We start from the raw sequence: 11,734 nt of genomic DNA, 5'->3' as shown, positions 1-11,734 counted from the left end.
CAAACAATCTGGATACCTTAATTAAAAAAAAAAAAAATATGGCAGCAAAGACTTATTGATGGAGATATCAAGGTACAAGAGAACACAACATATCCACTAAGGATCCTCTAGAGTTTTTTTTTCCTAAAGTTTCCTAAAGTGGTGTGTTGTATGGGTGAGATTTAATGCTAAAAAATTGATGTGACTTGTCATTAAATCTCAACCATACAACACACCACTCTAGGAAACTTTAGGGAAAAAAAACTCTAGAGGATCCTTGCTCCAACATATCTCACAATTAATACACATATTGAACAACCACTACATATATATCTTGCAACTAAGATCACATATTTCATAACATAATTTTGACTCATAACCGAATACCGAGAAGCCCTAAAATGGAAGTATCAAGTAATTCTGGCAGAATAATCCTCAACGAAGGAAATTACGGAGGAGTTGTGCGAGTTGGATGCCAAAAACGATGAAGGCAACCACGAAAGCTATGAATGTCCATGGATTAGTGAAATATGTACGCCTCAGATACCCCACCAAATATTTAGGCCAACGACGCTTGCTGTGGCTAGCAGCCTGATTGCAAGCTTGAGCGAAATAGAAACTATCCCGAGGCAGAACAATTTCCTTGCAGAGACTGTGGAACAGATCAGAGGCCTCTTCTCTGTCGCCGAGACGGCTATATATGACTCCAGCCTTTTCAAGCACTTGCACGTCATTCTCAGTGTCTACGAGTCTATCCATGAGGGTAGCATACGATGTGAAGTATAAATCAAGGCCATAATGGCCAGTGTTAAGATCAAAGCCAGTGTAACACTGCTCGAAAGCAATGAGGTTTCTCAAGAGTCTTTCCGTAGCAGCACTAATTTGCAGAGTTGGGATTTTGAAAGAAGCTCTACGGCAGTACCAGAAAGGGCCTCGTGGGGCAACAAATTGGACCTTGAATGGGGTGTCACCGGTTTTAGTACTGACTTCAAACTTGACTCCTGCATACTCGAGTTCTGATGCAGGAGGCATGGAATTGGTTTTTGGTGAATCTTGGTGTTCTTTCTTGTTTTCGGGGATTTCAGTATTGATTGGTTCTGTGGATGATTGTATAGTACCTTCTTGTGTCCGGTATTGATTGTATAGAAAGTGAAGGATATGACAAATCTTCGGATCCTGGTCATTCTCGTGGCTTTGTTCCCGGTCATTCTTGTCGCTTTGTTCTGAGGGATTCATCATGTTGCCAAAGTATGAGAGGAGATAGTGACTAAGACTAGGCGGATGATTCGGAATAGTAACCACCGTGAGGTTCGGAATCTTAGCCACCGTGTGGTTCGGAATCTTAGCCACCGTGAGGCTAAACAAGTCCTCGAGAACGAAGAAGGGAAGCTGGTTCTCCAATAGCAGCAAGTCTTGTCTAATTGCGACACGATTCAGAGCGGTGTCGCAATAGAAATCTTGACTTGTTTTGTTATTGGAATTTGGGTTGTTGCTGGTTCCGATCATGTCGGGATCATGAGCCTTATGGTACCACCTGCAGTGACGGCTCCAGAAACATTAATCAAGTAGTTGTTGAAGAATTTGGTTAGAATTTATGCAGAAGATTTCAAACTTGTTTGTTGGTACAAATAGAGTATTTTAATATTAAAAAATTATATTCAAGGAGAGGATCACTAAATATTCAAAATCTGTAAATACCTGTAGAGAAGTTCGAGTATGAAACAGCCATCGATGACCAACATGGGTACATCCAGGGCATCGACTTTCTTTGGAAAGCATTCCTTGGCTGTGTCTAACAACTCTTTCGTTTTCTCCACATCCTCCAGGGCATCGACTTCTACTTTCTCTGCATAGCAATCCCTGGCTCTGGGTAACGACTGTTTCATTTTCTCTACACATTCCTGTAGCACCGGTGTCTGCACTCGCATAAACAGGGCTTCAGCGTATTGCTTCTTAATGTCCTCCATGGGTGATTTAAGATGTTCTTTGTTACTGTGAAGAGGTCCGATTGAGACGAGTTGAGGAGTGTAAGCACTTTCCTTCACCTTGCGAAGCTTCTCCGGGACCCTGAAAATACATGGAGATGGCATGGATTTGGTCTTCTTTACACCTTCTTCGATTATATTACGGATGGTTTGTGCAAGTTCTGAAAGATCGTCACTCCCTTTCATCATGGTAGCTACTCGGGTAGGAGGGAACTGATAAAGTTATGTTAGATAGTTCTTTGGGAGAAAATGGTTTAGGATTTATGAGGTTGTTCATGGAAACAACCACACTGAAAGCACATGTATATAGAGAAGGCCTAGCATCTCTAAGGGCCTATTTGTTTTTGGAGTTAGGTTGACTCAGATTATTAGAGTGAAGACCATTAGTGAAGTGATTATGAGGATTGTCAGTGAGAAATTAAGAAAAATTGTGTTTATTTGTGGTATATTTTAGTGAGGGGATTAACTATATGAAATATCTTAAGGCTTAGTTTGACATAACTTAAAAAAGTTAAAAAGTTACCATCACATTACTTCTCTACCACATCACTTCAAACTCAATTCATACCCAACTCATATTTTATAAAAAGTCAAAAAATATTTATTTAGTTTATCCTAATATTAAAATATTTAAAATATTTTTTTGTATTACATTATTTTAATATATATATATATATATAATGATATAATACCCACACACAAAAAAATAAATAAATAAATAAATAAATAAAAAATACATAACACATGGCATGGACAAAATAATATTTTTCAACCTCACTGATTTTGAAACCCAATCCATAGAGAGCTATGCTAATCCCCTCTTCCAGGACTAGCATGGAGCTATGAATCCCCTCTCCCATTGGAAACCACTACAGTATCAGAAAGTGGTTTTCTGGTACCATGCCAAAAAATAAATTTCAGCCATTAGATTTGGTAAAATAATCTGAACTATTGAATTCAAAATATACTAACCGGTTATAACCGGTAAATCTCCAACAGATAAATGCTCTGCACAGAGCCCAACAATTTGGGATCCGACTGTGGTCCTAAAAAGTACTATAACAATGATATATTCCTCAAAATCAAAAAACTCTAACAACATAAAAAGTTAAAAAAAAAGAAAAAAACACAAAACATAAACATCAGTATTATAGTAGGACTCACATTTCGTTAGAGTTAGTAGAGCTCTTTTATTAGAGTGCAAAACATTTGAAAGTAGTATTTGTGTACCATACATCAAACTTATTTTCAGCCATTAGATTTAGGGAAGGAATCTAAACGGTCCTTTGCTCAAATTGTTAACCGGTTACAGCCGGTGGAAAATCATTTTCCAAAAACTCTCAGATAAATATGGTGTGTAATGATTTTGCACTTGCGAAATGAATTTACAATTGGAGAAATTACCATCTGGCCTAACGAACTCAAAATAATTACAACCGGTTAAAATATGGCTGAAATTTTTTATGTGAATTTTTTTTACAGAAAAAGTTGCATCCACATCCTTTGCTAATTATTTTCCCCACCTTCCACTGTTTAGTGTTTTCTCCTTAACAATTGACTGAGGTCAAGTTTGGAAAGTTTCAAAAAAGTTAAAAAGTCAAAAAGTTAAAAAGTTATCACTATTCATCAAAAGTCAACAATTATGACTACATAACTCCCAATACTAATTTTTTCCTACACATTAATTTATATAATTTTTTTGTACATATTTTTTCATAAAAAATCAAAAAGTTAACCCAAACATTCATATTTTCAACCTCAACTTTTAGTCTAAAAATATAAAAAAATATACTTATTTAAGACACCCCAAACAATCCAATTTTGTTCGGGGCAATGAAAAGAAAATTTTAATTTGAACGAGATTTAAATATTTAATTAACTTATTTATTTTTGTTTCTTAAAAGATTGAAAAAGCTTTGTGTAATTTTTTCTTTGCAAACAAATAGTTGGCCGGCATATAGTACATTTGTTGATCCTTTAAATTTTTCTTTGATTTGTAAGTTTTTAATTAGATTAGACTGGTAGAGAAATTTTCCGGAATTAAATTAATATATTCAATCTTAATTTTTTTAATTATTTTATCGGTGGTGTTATATGTACTAATTAGTGTACACACTAGTGTACCAACTAATGCTATGATATTATTATTGACCACATTTATTATACAAGTTACAAATATCCAAAATCATACAAATAATGCCACCTTATCTGTTAGTATACTAATGTGTACATTAATTAATACATATAACATTATTCTTATTTTATACGCAATGAAAAACAATTAAATAGATTTGACATACTTTGCTGTTTATTTTCATTTTTTATACGTTATTCATTACTAACTACTTACTATTTTTATTCATTATTCATTACTAACAATTAAATTCATTATTCACTACTTCCTATTTAATTAAATCCTACTAACTACTCAATGAAATTTTACTTACTATTTCAAAATAGATTTGATTTATTACTTAATTAAATCTGATTTACAACTCAATAAGACTCTATTAATTGTTTCATTTAACTTGACTTACTACTTCATTAAATTCTACTAACTACTTAATTAGATTTCATTTACCATTTCATTAAACCTTCTTATTTGTTGATCCTTTAAATTTTCCTTCATTACACTTGACTTACTAATCAATTAAACAACATTTACTACTTAATAAGTCTTCACTCACTATTTTATTAGACTTAACATACTAATCAATTAAAGCTTACTAGACTCCACTTACTACTCAATCAGCTTCCATTTAATATTTCATTGCACTTTACTTACTATTCAATGAGGTTTTACTTACTATTTCATTACACTTTAATTACTACTCAATGAACTTTCATTTACTATTTCACTAGACTCTACTGAATGAGTTTTCACTTATTACTCAATCAATTTTCACTTACTATTTCAACACACTTCACTTACTACTCAATTTTAGTTTCACTTATTATTCAATGAACTTCCACTTATTACTTCACTAGAGGCCCTATCATGGAATGGTTTTCCCCTTTAACAAACTCAATCACTTCATACTTGCAAATATTTGGATTGTGTTTGATATTAAAGGATGCATGACAACTCTAGTTAATTGTTTCGATTCTCTTTTACGATCTTCCACCTCAAGGTATTCGGATTGTTGATGCGCTTCTTTTGAGCAAACCCATCTCCTCGATATAACCATATTACTCTTGTCCTTATACAACTAATCTCTTCGAATACTAAAACCTTTCACCTTTGCATACATATTATAGAAACTTTTTTCATTTTCTACCGAATCTAATGTTATTTCAAATATATCTTTTCGGTTGGTTGATCCATATAGTTAACATCTCTTTCGGTTGGGAGATCATTAGAATTAACAATATTCTCTTGATTGCCAAGTTGTAATCACCAATGTCAATATCATCATCATCATCATCATTATGTAATGAATAATACTAAATGCACCAATTGGTATACCAATTAGCGTACTAACAGATAATGTGACACAATTTTAGAAGTTTTGAGTATTTATAATTTGTATAATAGGTGGAGTCAGTAATAATGTCATAATATATGTTGGTACACTAATTAGTATACCAATTGGTGCATATAGTACCACCGTTATGTAATTCATATACAATGTTGTTATGTCCAATGTTGTTTTCCATTTGTGGTAAGTATAATAAAATTATTTAGATCAAACCAAATGGTAAGTGATATTACAATTAGTTAATGAGACTTGTGCGGGGAGCAGATATTCAGGCAAGCCCGCACTCCTTTCTTCCAAACTCCTGTCTATCCGATCGACCTGCGAGCACAACGGCGGTGAGCTACCCGGCGGTGTGTGGCCAGAAAACCCCTCCGACGATCAAGTTAGAACACACACACAGGCGTTAGATAGAGAGAAGGGAGAGTGTTGAGTGTTTAGTGTATGTCTCACCAAATATTCATCTGCCTCCGCATGGGGGGGCGCAGACTTACTTATATACCTTCTGCGCGCCAAATCCACTCCCATTCGTCTCTCGACACGTGGTGCTGCTATTCCATTTGTCAGCACAAATCTTGCTGAACATCACTTAACCCGACTGCCAGCCCACTCTACTAGGAGCTCGGCAGCTGGGCTGCATCATCTCGGCTGTAGATGGCCGTGTTGTATAGCTGGCCAGAGCGCTCCGCTCGCCGCGCTCCGTTTTGACCAAGCTCGGGCATATCCCGGCATCGCCGAGCTCGGGACAGCTACGCTTGTTTGCCGTGGGCCTTACTGCCGAGCAAACACATGTAGCTCGGTCCAACATTATCTTTTCGGGCACCGGACAACCCATTTGTCAGGCTTCGATACTAAGAAGCTATGTAGCTCGGTCGAACCACGCCTTGCATTGACCGAGCAGGATCTTTCAAGACAGGGCCGTACTACCTCGGCCCAACCCTTGTTCGGTCCAAACCCGTTCGGCCTAATTCCAGATCATAAATCTCTCTCTCAATTGCCCCTTAATTCCGTCCGTGCAAGCGTGGCTGGGATTACCCGTTCTGACCGGGGTTACCTCTCCCCGCTCCTCGGTTCAACCGTCGATGACCGGGCTAGCTGACATGCCTGTCATCAACATACTATCTCTTGACTTGCTCGGTCGTCGCCTCATCTGACCTTCCTGTCTGTTCAACTCTGACGCTGCCATTAATGGGGACACGTGTCAACCTCCCATTGGTCCTTGAGCGGCCAAACCAGCCGCCTATTGGCATTCAAATTTTTGGTGGTTTTTTGTTCCTTATTTGCATGCCCAGCTTCCTTCATTTCATTCCTCTTGCTTCTCATTTCTCTTCGACGACCCAGAGCTTGTGCCATTTCTCCCTCGCCATTCCTCAGCTTGTGTTCAAAGAAGCAGCCACTACCCTTCAAAGGTATGTCCCCCAACTTCTCTTTTGCTGTTATTTCACTTAGAATTTCACACATCAGGGCACTAAACACGCAGTTTTTAGGACATAGGTATCCAAACTCGTCCCAAACCCTTAACTATTCATGGTGTTCTTCACTTTCTCTGATGAACATTGAAGATCTGGGGCGAACCGGGCTCTAGGTCTTCTTTTGATCTGAAAAATCACTCCGACCGAACAAATAACTTGTTTGCCTTAACCTTCGTAGAAACCGGGGTAGCAGAAGGACTTGGCCGCTCAACCGGGCCATTCTCTGGTTCGCTTGAGCGACCGAGCTCCTTAGCTAGCTTTTACAACCGAGGTGGTTTGGCACAATCCATGACCGAGCTCAAGTCCAGCTCGTTTTGCGCGACCGCGCTCCCACTTACAATTACCCTCCGTTTTCCTGCAGAGTCCAAGGGGACCAAAGACCAATTCCAAGGCTCTCAAGGACCGAGCAGCCATTAATTCCCAGCCCGTGCCAAACCGCCCCAGCCGAGCTAAATTAGTCGGCCACACATGGGGAAATTCCGTTTCCTTGTGAACACATCTGCTGCCTTGGCGGCCTTCAGGGAAGAGTACGGTATCCGGGCAGACGTCCATTTAGAGCTCGCCGAGATGGAAACAACCCCCTGGGGCAGGCTTAACCAATGCCTCTTCATCGTGCTGTCAGTAGTTGAAGGAGGCCTCCGCTTCCCGGTCAACCCTCTGATGATCGAATTTCTGCACCGCACCGGGCTAGCACCCACCCAGGTTTCGACCAACACCTACCGAATAATCAATGGCGTGCACGAGCTAAACAACCGGCTAGGAACAAACTTAGGTTTAGCCGAGATACTACGACAATACACACTTGGGCACACCGGCGATGGCCTGGCCTACTATTTAAAAATAAGACCGGACAAAGAGAAAATAGTGACCGGCACCCCAGACAAAGACTTACATGATGACGACTTCTTCTGGGTGTCTGGCAATTATGAAACAGCCGACGTACCGAGTTGGTTCATCAGCAAGAACTTCGGTTCCACATGTAAGCCACGCTAATTTGCTCGGTTAATACCCTGCCTTCAACATTCTGTACTTAACAATTTTTCCTGTTTCTTTTGCAGCAATTCAGGCCTTGCAATCCAACTACCAATATCCCAATGTTGAAGCCATCCGAACCATGCTCCGTTACAGCCACTGGGATTGTAACGAGTTGCTTGGCTACACACCAACCTACAGATACTCAGCTCCACGCCGGAGCAAAGTTACATACTTTTTCCGTGCTCCAACGCCTCTTCCAGACCCAACTTTACCGGACGTGCCACTAATCCGGCTGACCGAAGAACAAGAGATGGCAAAACGGAGCCGTATCAAGAACTTCCTAACAGCCACCTCAGCCGAGATACCGAGCATCACCACACACTCCCAAGCTGCCGGACAATCCAGCGGCCCCGTGGTCGCCTTGGCATCTCCAGGTGCCGAGCAATCTAGACCAGAAGCTCGCCAAGCTGGCAAAAGGCCACGTGCAAACCCATCCGCCGAGTTGGTTACCGAGCTAACCACCAAGCAACCCACTATCACTGTTGACCCAACACCCCCGTGGCGACCGTAGCTGAAGCACCGGGGCAAGGACATCCAGGCTAATGCTTCCGTCAAGGGCGACAAGGAGCACTTGCTTGCCTTCGATCTTTCAAAAGCCCTTTCTGCTGCCGAGCGACGTGGTTGGTAGCGACCACGTCCCCGACACCCGGTTGGTGAAATCAGCCGTGAAATCCATGACCAGGGTAAGAATCTTAATCTTCTACTGAAATTTTATAAGTGTTTGCACGATCTCTTCTCTGATCAGACTTTCTTTTTGCAGGCCATCCAGAAGCAACACTTGGTCATGAAGCGAATCCATCGGCTGCGGCAGAAGGTGAATGACACTGCCGGCCAAGTCCAAAGTCCTCACTTCAAATGGCTAATGCTGACAACAACAGGTTGCTCGGCCAGCTTGAGGAGGCCGAGAAGAAGAGAGAGGAGCTCCAGGCCGAGCTGGACGCACTCAAGGCGTCCAGGGAGAAGGACTGCGAAGATGCCAACAATGCCGGCTTCCAGGAAGCCAAGGACAGCTACAAGAAGCAGGTCTTCGCAACTCAAGACATTTATTTCAAAGTGGGTTGGAAGTCAGCCTGCGAACATCTCGGTCAAGGTCCCGACACCGACGTGTTTGCTGCTCCCCCGGCTGCCTTCCTATCGGTCTACCTCGTGCCATATGCCAACGACGTCTACAACGCGTTGCAAGCTGAGGCCGAGGAAGAGCTTGCTAAAGAAACCGAGGTCAATGCCAAGGAGCGAAGCGGCCAGGAGCAGCCCGGAGAAACTGAGGCCGGTGTCCAAGAGCGAACTACGGTCGACTTAGAAGCAGCTGATGACGAGTTCTTCGGTCTTTCTCCCCTTGTGTAGTTTTATTTTATTTTTTGCTTTGCAAATGTAACCGAGCTCTCTGCCCCCCCTTTTGTACTACTTTTACATCAATGAAAAAACTTTAATTTCATCAAGTGTTTGTGCGGTTTTTAAGCCTCATAACTTCAGCCGAACAAGATATCTCGGCGGGCAAACCACTTTAATTAACTGATCTAACCGGAACAAACATCTCGGTTGAGAAGAGCTAAATTGAGCAAACCATCAATACTTTCAACCGGAATAAACATCTCGGTTGAGAAGAACTGAGTTGAACAAACCATCAACTCTTTTAACCGAAATAAACATCTCGGTTGAGAATAACTAAATTGAGCAAACCATCAATACTTTCAACCGGAGTAAACATCTCGGTTGAGAAGAACTGAGTTGAACAAACCATCAACTCTTTCAACCAGAATAAACATCTCGATTGAGAATAACGGAGTTAAGCAAACCATCAACTCTTTCAACCAGAGTAAACATCTCGGTTGAGAAGAACTGAGTTGAACAAACCATCAACTCTTTCAACCGGAATAAACATCTCGGTTGAGAATAACGGAGTTGAGCAAACGATCAACTCTTTCAACCGGAATAAACATCTCGATTGAGAATAACGAAGTTAAGCAAACGATCAACTCTTTCAACCGGAATAAACATCTCGGTTGAGAAGAATTGAGTTGAACAAACCATCAACTCTTTCAACCGGAATAAACATCTCGGTTGAGAATAACAGAGTTGAGTAAACCATCAACTCTTTCAACTAGAATAAATATCTCGGTTGAGAAGAACTAAGTTGACCAAACCATCAACTCTTTCAACCGGAGTAAACCATCTCGGTTGAGAAGAACTAAGTTGACCAAACCATCAACTCTTTCAACCGGATCTCGGTTGAGAATCTCAAAACTTAAAGCAACATTAAAAAATGCTAAGGCAAAGATGAGTTCTATATATTTGACACAAATGAATATTACATGTAAGGCAAAAAATTCCTTTGCTCAAAAAGAAAGCTAAAGCTTTACACAAAAGAGAGCTAAAGCTAGAAATAATACAGCTTGAGGTTAGCTGCATTCCATGGCAGGGGTATTCTTTTACCATCCAAGTCCTCCAGGTGATATGCCCCCTTGCCCGCCAGACCGGTGATCTTGTAGGGTCCTTATGAATTTGCCCCTAGTTTGCCTTCACCTGGCACCAGGGTATTGCCCATGACCTTCCTCAAGACCCAATCGCCTACTTTAAACGGTATGGGGTGCACCGTTTTATTGTATTTTCTTGAGAGCTCTTGTTGGTAGGCAGCCACATGGATGAGAGCCTTTTCCCGACGCTCTTCCACTAGATCTAGTTCAAGAGCAATGGCTTCGGCGTTCAGCTCGGGTTCAAAACCTTCACATCCGAGGGTGGGCATGCCGATTTCCAAAGGTATGACTGCCTCCATGCCATAAGCCAAAGCGAATGGAGTTTCCCCGGTAGATTGCCGCGGGGTTGTCCGGTATGCCCAAAGGACGCTGGAGAGCTCTTCAGCCCACTTTTCCTTGGCTTTTTCTAGTCGTTTCTTCATCCCATCAAGTATGATCTTGTTCAACGCCTCGGCTTGTCCATTGGACTGTGGGTAAGCCGGAGTAGAGTTGTAGAATTCGATCTTTAGATCTTCACAGAACCCCCTAAACAGGCGGCCGACAAATTGAGTGTCGTTATCAGAGATCAGAATTTTGGGGACGCCAAACCGCGTGACCACATTCTGCCAGACAAATCGCTTCACGTTTTTCTCCTTGATTGTTGCCAAGGGCTCCGCTTCAACCCATTTGGTGAAGTAGTCTGTGGCTGCGATGAAGAACTTCTTGTTGCCTGGCGCGGTTGGTAGCGGCCCCACTATATCTAGCCCTCACATCGCGAGGGCCAAGGGCTGGTGAGGGGAAGAAGTTTCCTGGCCGACTGGTGTATCTAGTGGGCAAAATTCTGGCATTTCTCACACTTGCGAACATATTTCTGGGCGTCGGCTTGCATGCACGGCCACCAATAACCCTGCGAAATAGCTCGGTAGGCCAAGGACCTGCCCCCTATGTGACTGCCACAGATGCCTTCGTGAATTTCGTAAAGGAAGGCTTCCACACTGCTCGGGTGCACACACTTCAGGTAGGGACCGGAGAAAGACTTCTAGTATAAAGCGCCGGATGGAGAGAACCAAAACCGCTCAGACTTCACCCACACTTTATGTGCTTCCTTCTTGTGGGCTGGAAGGGTCCGTTCTCTGAAAAGAGAATTATGGGATCCATCCAAGAAGGACCTAGCTCGGCGCAGAGTACTTCTGTCTGCCCGGTTTCCTCAATGCTAGGCTTCGGAAGGAATTCAATCAACAGAGGGTTGGGAGAGGTGCTGTCGACCATAGAAGCAAGGCCAGCCAACTCATCTGCTCGGCCATTTTCTTCTCGGCCAATCTGTTGGACCCTGA

At 41.8% G+C, this 11,734-nt stretch overlaps 1 protein-coding gene across 1 annotated transcript; it reads right to left on the bottom strand.

Moving 5' to 3' along the window:
• Positions 1-271: 271 nt before the first annotated feature.
• LOC114256128 (UPF0481 protein At3g47200) lies at positions 272-2,357 on the bottom strand. The gene is made up of 2 exons (XM_028195724.2): positions 1,678-2,357; positions 272-1,513 (listed from the first exon to the last, which is right to left on the bottom strand). Exons 1-2 carry the CDS (start codon positions 2,151-2,153, stop codon positions 415-417), a joined length of 1,575 nt encoding a protein of 524 aa, XP_028051525.2. The 5' UTR covers positions 2,154-2,357; the 3' UTR covers positions 272-414.
• Between the last annotated feature and the right edge of the window lie 9,377 nt (positions 2,358-11,734).

Source organism: Camellia sinensis, chromosome 15, assembly GCF_055761805.1.
Source record: "Camellia sinensis isolate YWXY chromosome 15, ASM5576180v1, whole genome shotgun sequence".
In the NCBI taxonomy this organism is placed as follows: Eukaryota; Viridiplantae; Streptophyta; class Magnoliopsida; order Ericales; family Theaceae; genus Camellia; species Camellia sinensis.
Note: the sequence above shows the minus strand (reverse complement) of the source record. Positions and strands in the feature narration are given on the sequence as shown.

Coding starts and splice junctions, on each gene's coding strand:
- LOC114256128 (XM_028195724.2), bottom strand. CDS start 2,153: ATGATGAAAGGGAGTGACGATCTTTCAGAACTTGCACAAACCATCCGT. Junction 1,514..1,677: donor ATACTCGAACTTCTCTACAG/GTATTTACAGAT, acceptor CCGTCACTGCAG/GTGGTACCATAAGGCTCATG.